Source organism: Mirounga angustirostris, unplaced genomic scaffold (genome assembly GCF_029215605.1).
Source record: "Mirounga angustirostris isolate CCGP_5_RB_7025 unplaced genomic scaffold, mMirAng1.0.hap1 SCAF_7, whole genome shotgun sequence".
Classification (NCBI taxonomy): domain Eukaryota; kingdom Metazoa; phylum Chordata; class Mammalia; order Carnivora; family Phocidae; genus Mirounga; species Mirounga angustirostris.
In genome coordinates this window covers 145,545,039-145,559,360 of record NW_026991715.1, presented here as the reverse complement: position 1 = coordinate 145,559,360, position 14,322 = coordinate 145,545,039, and the positions used below count along the sequence as shown (strand labels likewise).

Sequence of the window (14,322 nt, the reverse complement as noted above, 5' to 3'; positions counted from 1 at the left end):
GGGATAGTGTTCTCTTTTCAGTACCAAATATTCTATTAAGAGTCTGAACCCATGATAGTGCTAAACTTTTGAATTTGTTGATTAACATCTCTATTCATATTAAATATTAATATTTTTCATTATTATATTACAAGTTCTCCTGCTTTAGAAGTACAGTCTGCAATTAAGTGGTTTTCTGTTGCATGACTGTTTTCCCATTGAATTCCCTTATCAAATTCCCCTCGTTTTCTTTTGATTGGTAAAGAAAAGTCACATTTTCAAACCAAACTCTTCCAAATGTAATTTCACCTTTCAGAAGCATTTTAGCATCCTGTAGTGTCACAGGACCACAATGTGCTAAAATCCTACAGCTGTAAAATGAGTAATACGTTGCAAGGAATTTCACACAGATTACCCAAGATTTTGAATTTTGTTTCTGAATTCGTTTATGATACCATGTTATTTACTACAGTGTCTCATTCTCATGGTAAGAGGGCAGAAAGTACCCCAAATTTTTGCTTACTCAGTCTCATTTTAACTGACAGTTTACTATAATAAGAACGTTCAAAATATTCAGAAACGGTGTCGCTTTTGCTGCACACCTCACATTATTCTCTCTAGTGTGGAACTTTATCTGAACTACCACGTTCATCCAGGACTGTGGTTGGTGACTACAACAGTATTCATGAAGCAACTGGGCAGCTTTACCACAAGGCCCTTCACGTGCTCGGTTCTGTTGCGGTGGACATAGGACTTCAGGGCCCGCTGTTTAAATTCAGATCTTGTTGCAGGATTATGTATTTTTGTTTTCAAAATCCATTTTAAAAAGTTGTATCTGTAATAGGAGGACTAGAGAAGAACTCCCTTGGGTCGTTGCACCAGTAAATCAGTTTAGTAAATAAAATTTTTAATGAACATAATGGCAGCTATTGCATATCTAAAGTGTTTGTGTTTTGAAAATGTAAGTCAGGTTAGTGCAAAGACTGAATTTTATTGCAAGTGTTTATGCAATGCAGAAAATATTAATGGCCAAGCAAGAGAAGTTCCCAGGGGAAAAGCATTTAGATATACTTTCGTTGTAGGAACAAATAAAGAAGGTCAAGCTCACGTAAAAGTGATGTAGGGGAAGCATTCATTCAACCAACAGCAACATGTGTACCTGTCCACATAACTCTCAAACCATCTTGAGATCAGTAATTCTCAATGAAAAAACAGACCTTTAAGAATGAACCCTTTTGAACACAGAAAGGTGTTTTTTTTGGTTTGTGTGTGTGTGTGTGTGTGTGTGTGTTTGGGTAATGTTATCAAATATGTCTTCACCATGTGCAAATGGCATTTAGAAATGCCTTCTGGGCAACAGAATGTGACTCTGTTAGATCACAAGCATGACATGTCTGAGAGGAAGGATGCCACAGATCTTATTCTGAGACTCCTGCATGTTCTCTAGTGACAGGGCTGTGTAAACATCCCACGGAGGAGGGGAGATGCACAAGAATGGGGGTTCAAATGAAACTGCCTATACCCCTGTTTTTTCAACAATGATGATGATTGACTGAGAAGTGCAGGCAGGGCGGGCTCAGTGATTCTTTATTCAATGTCAGAAAATAAAAGTAGTTTAATTGTTTTTCATCCTCACTTATTAGATCCCAAATCAGAAAGCCTTTCCTTTAATATATCCCTCCCTTTTTTTCTTCTTTAAAAATATGGTGCCTCGTGGGGAGAGGGAGTTACATCTCATATTTTTCCTTTGGAGCCAGAAAACATGTCATTCTGGGGATATTATACACAGCCTGGGGGGACCATGCTGATATAAACCCTTTCAGTCTTGCAAATAAAAGGCATAGCTTTTGTTGAAGCCCTGGGTAGTAAGGTAACGGGAGTGCCATTGGTTTTTACTATGATATCAAGTGTTTTATTTTGTAACATAAATTGAATATATTAGCAAATCTCTGTCCCTTGACAATGGAGAATGTTGCTTTTCTTGAATCTGGATTCAGACTACATAATGCCGGAGAATTGTTGTTCATTGTCAGTGGTGTATGAGTGTATGGAAAGCATTTGTCTGCTGGAAGCTAAGAGTTGAGCCCAGATTATGTGAGAGGTGTGACCTTGACTCTCATAAGATAATATTTCTGGTTGTGGATTTGTGTTCTTTTTCTGCTTCCTGATGGTAGATGATGACCACAAGAGTAGCCTTGGAAATCAATGTTGAAGATGGCAGAACAGCTGTGAGCGTTGGTGAAGTAATTCAGGGAGGCGAGCTTCCCTCCTCACACCTGCCCTTATCTGTCACATCAGAGAAAATAACTTCTGTCTTCTATCTTGTTTTAGTCCTTGCATATTTGGGGTCTCTTTGCTACAGTCACTAGCATTATATATATACCCTTGTGTATATATTCCTATCATAGTTTCTATAATGGTTTTTGAACTTTTCGTTTTCATGTTTTTGTATTGGAAGGTACCAGGGGGAAGGTACCAAGTCAAACTCAGCTTCTTATGGCAATTGTCTTCCAGCTTACAGCTCACAGTTGGAGATGAAAACATGTTTAGCTGATGAAAGATAAGATCAGGTTGATTTCTAGAATCCATGCTTATTATTTAAGAAAGCATTCTCCAACTGAAATGAACTATATAAAAAGGATCAAAGCCACTGAGATTTTTTATAGGGCCAGCAAGTTCTAACCACTCCTACAAAAATGCTGTTAGGGCTCAGAAGTGATCACATGCTCTTTAACTAGTCTCTCCTAAAGCCAAACTAGTCCTTTAATCTGTGGTCCCCGTGTGTGGGGTTGGAACCCAATGCAGAGCCTACAAATACTTGCTTGTCCTCAGGACTGGAAGAAGAGAATACTGAGTGGCATGTCCTGAGCCCCATAGCTCTGATTGTGCTGGGACAGTTAACCTGAAGTTTTTATGTTCGAATCCCCTCTGCCCCAACTGCTCAGGTAATTAATAATGCCAGTTCCCAGATTAGCCCATGTCTTAACCTGAGCTCAAATGGGGATTTTTTTTTTTTTTTTTTTACTGATTGTTTTACAACTGTTATAGGTATAATACGTGCCCCAGGGGTTCCTTTAAGAACAGATTGTGCCTGCTAGACACCAAACCAGAATCAACTTTATATGTAATGGGGCCCAGCAGATTCAGTATGTTGCCTCACTGTCCTATCTCTGGCATAGTTGCTGGTGAGAAATCAGCTGTCACTCTTCCCTTTGTATGTAGAAGTCTTTTTTTCTCCAGCTGCTTTAATACATATGTATATATATGTATATGTACATAATATATACAATATTTTTTAGTACAGTTGACATACAATGTTACTTTCTGGCTGATTTTAAGATGTTCTCTTTACTACCGATATTGAGCACTGTGACTATGATGTACCTTAGTGCAGCTTCTTCATGCTTCTTCTGCTTGGGTTTCCTTGAACTGCTTGGGTTTGTGAGTTTATGGTTTTCATTACATTTGGGAAATTTTCAACTATTAAGACTCCAAATATTTTTTTTTTCTGTTCTCTTTCTCCTTTCTCTCTCCTTTCTTTTGGGGATTCAAATTACACGTATATCAGGCCACTTGAGATTCACTGATAATTTGTGGTTTCTTCTTTTTTCTCTGTGTTTCATTTTGAGTAGTTTCTATCCAGTTCATTAATCTTTTCTTCTGCAATGTCTAACCTGCTACTAATCTCATCCCATATGTTTTTCATTTCAGACATTGTATTTATAACTCTAGAAGTTTTATTTGAGTCTTACTTAATTTTCCATGTTCTAATTAACTTTTGAACACAAGAAATACAGTTATAGCAACCACTTGTCTGCTAATGTTAACATCTGTGTCAGTTCTGAGTTGATTTTGAATGATTAATTTTTCTCCTCATTATGAATTACATTTTCTTTTCAATTGGCTTGTAAGGTTCTTTTCAAGTAGGTGTCAGACATTCTTAATTTTAATCTGTTGGGTGCTGCATATTTTTTGTATTCCTTTAGATATTTTTAAGCTTTGTTCTAGAATTCAGTTAATTTACTTGGAAATGATCGCTATTTTTGGATCTTACTTCTAAGATTTGATAGGAAAGACTGGATCATATTTGGTCCAGGGCTAATTATATGCTTAGTACTGGGAGGCAAGACCCTCCTGAGCACTCTTCCCAGTGGCCCATGAATTATGAGGTTTACCTGTCTGGTTCTCGGGAAGTCACACTATACCCATCCTTACATGAGTGCCAAGTTTCATTTTCTCTAATTGCAGGAGGCTCTTTCCTCAGACATGGGCATTTCCCTCACATGCATGCACTCCGATAGGTCCCTGCAGAATATTTGAGGAGGATCCTCTGCAGATCTCTAGGGTTCTCTCTCTGTGTGGTTTTCTCCTCGCTGCTATTCTGTCCTATGAACTCTAGTCACCTTTGTCTCCCCAGATTCCCAGCCCCATCTCCTTATCTCAGAGTCTGCTGAGCTCATCTGGGGTTTCCAGTCCTGCTGCCATGGTGGGCAAACTCACTCAAGGCAGTGAGCTGAGGCAATCAGAGAACCCATCTTGCTTGTTTCCTGCCTCTCAGAGATCACTGTCCTTACTGACTAATGCTTGGTGTCTTAAAAACCACTGCTTCTTATATTTCTCTAGGTTATTTTATTGTTGTTATTATTCTGCCTTAAAGGGAGGTAAATCTGGACCTTGTTACTCCATCTTGGCATCTTGGCTTGAAGTAGGAGTCCCTCAGGTTTAGCTGTTTCTAAAGCTTCAGAATAGAGTTCAAGAACTCAGAGCTTTGGAAATCAGATTATTCGATGACAATGATGAAAGTAAAGCCAAACTAACCCAAACCAGGTTTACTCTATAGTCGATTTGGATGCATACGGCATTTACGGCATAGGTGCCGTCCTCGCTATCAGGACTACTTACTGGGGTCTTGTGGGGAAGAAATCACTAAGTCATGTGTGACTGGGGCCACTGACTTGGTTATGACCTGGATCCTCTCCATTTCTTCCTTCTTAGGTTGGGCCCATCCTTGTCCTGCCTCAGGCTGGTCATCATGTCCAACTGGGTGTGTTGTCTCTAGGAGCCTACTGATTGGGTGGGGTCCTAAGATAACCTCTGTGTTTATTCTGACCCAATTCTGAACCCACCTAGGGATCATGCTTCAGGGCTCATTTTCACCATACTCTTTCAAAACTTTGTTTCTTTTTATTTAAACCTTAGGTTTTACATCACACCATTAGCTAGAACAAAGACAACTGTCAAACCATGATTTCTACTTTTATTTGTTGCATTCCACTGATGCCCTGGTTCACTTCTACATGATACTCCAACTGCTATGCTATGTTAAATTCATTGTCCTTCTCAAGGCTGTTGCCCTGACTCTAGTCTCAAATTTCCCAGTTCTCTTATTTTTTATTCATATTGGCCACATGGCCAGAGATTCTGTTTCCTTCTTCACTACATCTATGTTGCTATCATGTTACCTCATTAAATATCAACCGCTTAATATCCAAATGTCCTTTTATTCTATCTTATTTTAAAAGTAAATGTGCAAAGAATAGATTCTTTGAAATTGGTTACATTTTTAGGGGAAAATGGACTGTACAAAGATACTTAAAATATGTGACTTAATAATAAGTATGTATTTATTTCTATAGTTCAATCCCTAGGTTTTCACAAAATTCAACTACAATAGAAATAACCCATAAATGGGAGTTGAAAGAGCATTCATTCACATTTTGGAAATCTTCAAACTACTATATCCAATTGTTTTAATATTCTGTGACAAACAAAATAATTGTACTGTAAATGAGAAAAAAAAGTAACTGAAGTCCATGTTGGCCATGAAAAAAATTCATTACTTTGCTTCTGCCATAATACCATTATGTTTTTCTGATGCTCATAAACCAAGTAATGAGTCTCTTAAAGTTTAAAAAGTATTTAAGACCATTATGAAGATCTAGTTTACTAGTCAATTTGTTGCAAGAAGAGTGTGCATGATCTTCCTATAAAGAGAAGTTATTGTTTCAGATGATGAGGTCTATAAAAAGCTGCCTCCATGTAAAATTCTGGTGTTTTACCTTCAGATTTGTGCTTTTGTTTGGGTCATAAAAAGTTAAGGACACTAAAAAAAATGCCACTAAATTTCAACAGTTGCTATAAAAATACATTCTTAGTACTCTAGATTTCAAATGATAGCACTGTCCACATGAAACTTGATGCTTTTATGTGTCTTAAATCAATCTCTCAATCATTCAAGATTTTTTTCTTAAATAAAATCTGGTTTTTTTTTAAAGAAAGATTTCTGTTTGGTTTTTGTACAAGTTATTTTCAATCTTTAAAAAAATTATAACAATTTATCAGTGTTTGGCTTAATGATAACCTTCTTAAATCATTCCTATGGATTGTCTATTTTCCCTTTTCATGTATTTCCTTACCACTTAATATGGCATGTTAATAAAGTATACAATAAATGATGATAATGTGATCGACTATTATGCATGCTTGTGCATTTGTATTTTGATCAGAAAACTCTTATGTAAGTATATTTATATTTATATATTTATACCTACACACAAATTTCTTTAGCAGCCCCTTGCCTTGCCTGAGGACTATCTTACTTTTCTAGAGTTAATTAGGATGGTGAATGTTTCTTATAAAGTAAGATTGACAAAACTCTTGGCCCTACGTAATGACAACCCATTGGCCTACGGCATCCTGCTTCCATCTTTGCATCTAGTGCCATGATTGATCTGAAAGCTGTGACATGAAGCAGCCACAGTCTTTTCCGTCTAAAGATGACACATCTGAGACAATGAGGTGCTATAATTTGCTCAGGGTCACAGAGCTCGGGAAAGGTAGAGACTAGGTTTGAATTGAGATTTGAATCAAAGCCTCTTAAATTTAGAGGGAGATAAGATCTAAGGGTTAGTTCAAGGAAGTGATTTCCATTATTATCTCTTTCCTTTCCTTCCAAGGCCCTATTCTGGAATTCTGCCTGATGTGATTCTGTTTTTGAAGCTTTTCTCTGGTTGAAAGCAAGAGATAACCTTCATTTCAAGCCTAACCCAACCTGAATTCTTTCAGTACAACAGTAGGGACACCTATGGACAGACAGGAAAGGGACAATGATGTTCATTCCTAAGACTCTCAAAAGAAGGGATGGGCCTGTGCATACATAGCAGCCAGCTCCTGGGAAGGGTTGTTAAAGGCCGGGCCCCAAGAGCTGGGATGTCCCAGCTGAGAAAGAAGGCAGTGCTGTAGCTGGGACCGTAGCAGTGGAAACAGAATGACAACTGAGAGGTGACATGAAGGCAGATGTTGGAGGCTTTAACAAGAAGGGAGGATGATTGTATGACAATGCTGAGGACAGTATGTGCGGTGCCTATGGTACTGAACTGAGAATTCTCTGCAGCCATGTGTCTTATTAACATTGTTTTGAAGAAAGTGAATGCTAGAGAGTGATTTAGGTGTATCCCAAACCCCAGGCTTTGAATTAAATGACTGAAAAATGGATGGCAGAGGCCCAAACTTCCTCTCTTGATATTTTTTCCATATGCCCTCATTCTAGGTGGTTACACTTTTTTATGCGGTAAGACAAGTTAGCTCATGTAATGGTGAGTGACCAAACTCAAAAATTCTTTGCTATGGTGAATCCTTTTCTACCCAAAATGAGGGTCATGGAAATTTTCTGTGAAAACCAATCAGGGATAGTGTGTGCTTATAAGAACTCAGAGGAAAAGGCCCTCCTAATCTCCTTCCCCATTGTACTTTTGCTTTACTTTAACATTCTGGTCAAAGAGACCCAGGAATACTATTCTTCTCTGTAAGCCCACAGGTTAAAAATGAAAGAAGTTCTTTTCCTTCGGGGACAGGACCAACTACAACATTAGAGGGATTCACATGGGTTTTGATACAAGCTGCTTGGGTATTAGCTCCCCTAACAGTCAACAACAGAGCTTTGAAAAGCGTCAACATATCACAATCACCCCTGAAAACAAAATAGCTCAGCTACACACATCGAATGGATTGAAATATCACAACATTTTCAATGACTATACTTATATCTATTCATCTGTATTTTGTAGTGATTTTCAAGGACCCCTGAGCCCTTGAAAATTTCTAAAAGGAATACCTGCTATGTCCAAAAGTCCAACGTTAACTGGTCTTTCCCTAACATTCTCAAAACCTGTATCGGGATTGCCTATCTCAAAACTAGACTTCTATTCCTTCCTAAGGACGTGCTCATAATTCCAGATCTCTTCTTTATGGTAATGAACTAGTCATACCTTCCAGCTCCCTGCAGCCAAGTTCTGCAGGGCGCCTGCTGCCCCTTCCAGCGTGTCTGCGTTTGAGCACTCAGAGAGCAGTGTGAGGTAGGGTTTGACTATTGATGGGTGCCACAGCATCTGGATCCCTTTTGGTGGTTCTGCACAGTCTGGAAGAGGTCCTACTCCATCCCACTGGTGGAAGAAAAATAAGAGAGTAAACATCTTTAACATCATTACACTTCCCAGCTTTGCCTTCTGCAAATGTTGTAGACAAAAACAAAAGCAGGGGGTTATAACATTTGGTGAACATCTATTGCATATAGAGAAATGCCTTACTAGGCCAAAAACAGGATAGCCACTCCTGCCCACGCAGAGCTTATGATGGAAAGTGGAGGGTGACTGAGCGTGTACATGAGTGAAAGTAATTGACAGGAGAATGCATAAGCTCTCTAAGAATGGTGCCAGCACATTGCTATAAAAAGGAAGAAAAAATATATTAATTTTGATGGGCAGAATGGAAGAGGGTTAAAGATCAAGGCAGCATGTCTTACAGTTAGCATTCTACTAGCATAACACAGTACAGATTAATAATCAAACACGCGCACTTCTTAAGCCTAAGTGCCAACGGATACATCCTTATGTAACTTATAAAATACATATTTGTTTGCTTTTGAATTCTATCACTGTGTTATAGGCATCAAACAGTTGTCAGTATTACCACAGAAGAGAAAATTGCTATGGTTTATTAGATGCATTGACCTAGCTAAAGGCAAATTAGGTCTTACAGTGATTCAGATAGTTCAGTTTGCTTTGAATTGGATCTAATGAATAATAGGAGAATGTGTAATTAAAAATTAATGCAAATAATTTAAAAACTATCGCTTATTGTGCAAGGGAGTTATCAGCAGACCATTAAAAATGATAGTTATGAAGACCGTGTAGCAACGTGGACAAATGATTATGATAAAAAGTGAAATGAACAAAGCAGGATGCAAAGTAGTAAGGGGTTTGTGCTTTATACCATGTAAAATGCACGAGGAAAACATGTATGATCATAAAATCTTCTTAACAAAATGTTTATGTCTTTCATTTTTTCTACACTTCAAATTTTCTGTTACTCTTATATTTTTAAAAATGTTAAAAATTGTAATAGTGATTCTGATCTTTGATCACACACAGCCTTTGTCTTTTGGGAAAAATGAAACCAACAAATGTAATGAGGGTAGAAATGAAGCAAACTTATGTGTTTAGAAAAAAATACTCCAATATTCACCTCTGAGAGAAATCATAGTAGCACAGAATAATCCTGTATAATTTCAGGGTGAGAGCAGCAAGTTACGTAACTGCTTATTTGTGTCTGTTAATGGTTACTTAAAATATAGTCTAAATGACATGTACTAAACTTTACTGCAGATATTCATGTACATACATATACGTGGGTGTGTGTATATGTATATATGTGTGTATACATATATACACACACATATATGTATAAATACAAAAATCACAGCTATATTTCAAAATCTGTTTCTTAGTTCTGAAAATTTTACTGCAAAATAGGCTTACTTCTTATCTTTGTAACATAAAAATGGAAATGTTGATGGTGAAAATGTAAAGTTACTTAAGTATCACAAGTCATTTCAAGAATTTCATTATTTTCCAAGAGAAAAATTAAAAACTCATGTCTTATTTTTCTCATTTATGATACAGCTTAGTTTAAGTGAAGGCCAAAGCTCAGAGATGAATATCTAATGGATGGATGTTGGACATCCCACGGAAGATAATTTTCTATGACAGTGTCACTCAATTTTAACTCCATAACAAGGACACTCGCGGTGGGGGAGGGGGGGAACCTGCTTGTTCTTTGAACCAAAGCCACTTCTAAACCGTTCCGAAATGACTTTGCACATGTGCAAGCGTGAAACCAGCACATCTCTTTTAAATACAAAAAATAACAAAATGGGAAGTGAACAGTCTTGTCACATTGCTCCCTGCTCATGCTTTGAGACGGGCTCATTATACTGGATAAAGCAGGGCTAATACTGGCTTGTCCAGGGAAACCAGCTTGGGGCGCTGAATCTTTCTGTTGGCACAACAGGAAATGGGAAAGTCTTTTTTTTTTTTTTTTTAAGATTTTATAATTTATTTATTTATTTATTTATTTGAGAGAGAGAGAAAGCACGAGCATGAGCAGGGGGAGGGGCAGAGGGAGAAGCAGACTCCCCACTGAGCAGGGAGCCCCATGCGGTACTCGATCCCAGGACCCCAGGGTCATGACCTGAGCCAAAGGCAGACGCTTAACTGACTGAGCCACCCAGGCGCCCTGGAAATGGGAAATTATTTCATGTGTTTCTTTTCCATTGTTTATCTTGTCATCTCCTTTAAACTTTTAAGCTATTGCTTTCATATAAAGATGTGATAATATTCAGAAAAATCAGACTATGCAACTTAGAACTCAAGAGGGATGGCGTTTCCGTCTCCTGCAGGGCGAGCTACCACAACAGCATGAGGCTCACAGAAGCAGTATTTACATGCTCATTACAAAATGTGAGGGCCAGCCAAACTCGAAGAGCAGCAAGAAGCAGCTGTGTATCATTTGCTGGGTTTCATCTTGTTCTCCTTTCCTAACTTCTGCCCAATAAAATAGGATAAATGGCTATATCAGTACACAATTTTCTTCTGCTCTGACATGTGATCTATGTAGCTCTTAAATACCTTTTATTACAATCCTTTCTTAATGGCTACAGAGAGAATCTGAAGGAAATAAAAGGAAAACTGATGTGAATACAGATAATCTTTGATGGCAACTAGAAATGGAGTTCAAAGGGGATTCTCTGCTATTTCAGAACGTTGATGGCACCTTGGTATGTCAATATTGGAGAAAAAGAGTTATTTCAAAGCCAGTCAATGTATCTGGCCTTTATCTGGGTACATTATTTCAAACTTTTATTGAGTTAGTAGGGTAAGAATTATCAATTGTCCATGAAAAATAGATTTTCACCACCTATAAAAAGACCAGAAGTCTTCTTGAAGAGAGTGTTAGCATGCTCAACATTATGTTGCCTGGAAAATCAAGATCAATAGGACCACAGGGTGAAGGTGACAACAGGATCTGACTTAGGTGGTGAAAATTCTGCACATGCAAACTTTTAGTGCTAAGCTTCTTCTAGAGTAAGGATCCATGAGAAGTCACGGGATATGCAACTTTTTCAGCAAAGTGGACATACGCTGTTTATAAATGTAAATGTGAGACACATGTATCCTAAAATTTGAAATGAAGGGACCAGAGCTTTCTCATTTCCATCTTGTAAGGGCACAGCAAGAAGAGGTCATCTGTGAAACAGGAAGAGAGCTCTCAACAGACACTGAATCTGTTGGCACCTTGATCTTGGACTTCCAGCCTCCAGAACTGGGAGAAATAAATGTCTGTTGTTTAAACCTCCCAGCCTGTCGTGCTTTGTTATGGTAGCCTGAGCAAACGAAGCAGTAATCACAGTAAGCACTAGGTAAATTCGGTGTAGTAGGGTCCTCGAGCTACTCCACGACCTTTCTGCCATGGAGCTCTCTCTCTTGGGCAGGCTGTCAGCAAAGCAAGGAGAGAGTCTGGGAAGATTATGTTGACAGTCAATCATAGAGCAAATCAATTGATTTTGTCACCCCAAATAGTGCCATACTCAATAACATACTATTAGCACTTTTCTTTCCTGGTCTTAAATGTATAACTGTATGACTAACACCAATAAAACAAATCAGTCAACAGTTTGTATCATTCACTTTCTAAAACTGTATTGAATTGAAAATAGGTATATTCTCTGTTCAAGAAGGAAATGCTCAAAGCTTTTTGGAAAGGAAGAGGATACAAGCCTCCATGTTGGAAGCCTAGGAGCTGCCAAATTCTGGACATGACGCTTTCTGCTTTGGTCAGAGTCAGGGGGGAGAGAGATGCTGGCCACGGGTAAGAAATGTCTGCTTGGGAGGAAAGTGACACATGTGTGGGACTGTGTTTAATGTGTGGCTAAAAAAAAAAAAAAAAAAAAACACCCAACTAGAAAAAAGTCTTCTTTGGACTTGTTTTTATTTCTTTTGCTTCCCCACACAGGTTACATTCTATGTAAAAGATTTCTTGGTTGGCTTGAGGATGGAAGAGTGGAAGCCATTTTTCTCCTTATATGAAGAGAAAGATGTAAGTTAGGGACAAAAATCAGAAAGTTCCCAAACCAGAAAGTAAAGATGCCCATACACCAAGAGACTTGGTAAACATGGGCTTCTTTTGGGGATGGTGGCTCTCGGAGTGCTTGAATTATTGCACTCATAAAAGCCCCTACTAGTGAGAAGAATTAACAAGAGACTCTCAGCTCTTCCCCTGCACTGGGTTTACACCTCCGCCCCTGGGCTGGGTACCACGGAGATGCAGAGAAGGAGTGTTCCCCAAATCCAGGGGAAGGATCTACAGCCCAGAGGTGCTGAGCGACCCAGGCTTCTCTCACTGAAGTCACAGCCATGCAAGCCATGTAAGAAGAGCTTCTCTGGCTCAGCTGTGTCTTCAGAACACACTGCCCATATTTCTCTACCAGTGAGGGGACATCACTGTCATTATCCCATGTGCAGGCTGTTCGTTTTTAAGGGGTTTTGGTGAAATAAACAACAGACCAAGGAAACTGAAAGACAAAGGGTGTGGATCTGGGATCAGGGACACATTCACCTTTAAAATCCCACTCTTCCCTCCCAGCTGAAGTTGCATCTCGCACCATGTCAGAAGAGAAGATGGTTTGAAGATGGGAATAGTCAAGAATGTTTTCTCACACAGGGCTTGGTTTAATCAGGGTGCAGTCCGTACTACATCCTTTAAAAAGCAACAACATACACACAAGTCCATCCTGTCTGCCATCTTGACTTGGCTTGGTTTGAACAGCGGAGATTTTCCTTTTACAGAGTTTCATTATCACTTCCAGCTTTTTTGAGGATGAGGGAAAGGGAGGCAGGGAATAAAAGTGATGAAGACCCTCTGAGCAGCTATAAAAAGCCAGGAGTGAGATGATTCTTGTGTTGACTCTTGGGAATTTTGAAGAAGAGGGTAGCTCAGGTGTGTAAGTCCCCTAGGCGCTATTTAGAGGACGTCAACAACAAGGGGGCTGAGCCCTTGCAAAGAGGGGACAGAGGTGGTGGCCAACGAGCTGTATTTATGTGGCACACATTGTCTCTAGGCTCTCCTTGAAGAAAATATGAAGGGTTTTGCATTTGAGAGATTGTAAACCTGTGTTAAAGAGGCAGGATATATTTTCTGAATCAAGGATCAGAATAAAAGAGATTCAGGGAAAGCCTTGCTGATTCATCTCTGTGGGTGTGGAGCCAAGGGGCACACATCCCTCAGGAAGAGGTGGGAGGGAGGCCAGTGATGCTGCCTACCCTAGGGACTGGCACAATGAGGCCACTGTGCTGTGCCCCACAGACTAGTGTAACCAAGGCTGGTCTATACCACCAGGCTTGCCTGCCCTTTCTCCCAGTCATTGCAATGGAACCAACCAGAACACCACTAACATCCCTCTAGAACTCTCTCTGTTCCTAACTTCTCATCCACATCTCAGGAAACTCGGTCCAGGAATCTCTCCATTACCTACCTTTTACTTATTTTTTCCATTACCTACCTTTTAAAGGAGCTCTGTCCTTGACATGCCAACCCCCCTCAGGTAATCCCATAGTCTTGTTTGTTTATATCTTTGATGATACATCCTTCAAAGCCAGGCTAATACAGTGAATCTCTACTGAAGGGATTTTATCATCCAAGGTGACAACCAGCAATGTTGGAGACATTGTTGACTGTCACAACTGGGGGAGGGTACTATCAGCATCTACTGGGTAGAAGGCAGGAATGCTGATAGAATCCTACAATGCACAGGACAGCCCCCACAACAGAGAATTATCCGGCTCAAAATGTCAAGAGTGGCAAGGCTGAGAAACCCTGATCTAGTAGGATAAAACACAGAATATTTTTTTTGAAGATTTATTTATTTATTTTAGAGAGAGAAAGAGAGGAGGAGGTGAGGCAGAGGGAGAGGGAGAGAGAGAATCCCAAGCGGACTCCCCACTGAATGCA

At 39.3% G+C, this 14,322-nt stretch overlaps 1 protein-coding gene across 3 annotated transcripts in view; it reads right to left on the bottom strand.

The window, feature by feature from the left end:
* Window positions 1-14,322, bottom strand: part of CTNND2 (catenin delta 2) — an 894,910-nt gene that overhangs the window by 108,516 nt on the left and 772,072 nt on the right. For all 3 annotated transcript variants that reach the window (XM_064596859.1, XM_045863465.2, XM_045863474.2), the window contains exon 15: window positions 8,247-8,420. In XM_064596859.1, the coding sequence (XP_064452929.1) occupies window positions 8,247-8,420 (174 nt within the window). The remainder of the gene's footprint in view (window positions 1-8,246; window positions 8,421-14,322) is intronic.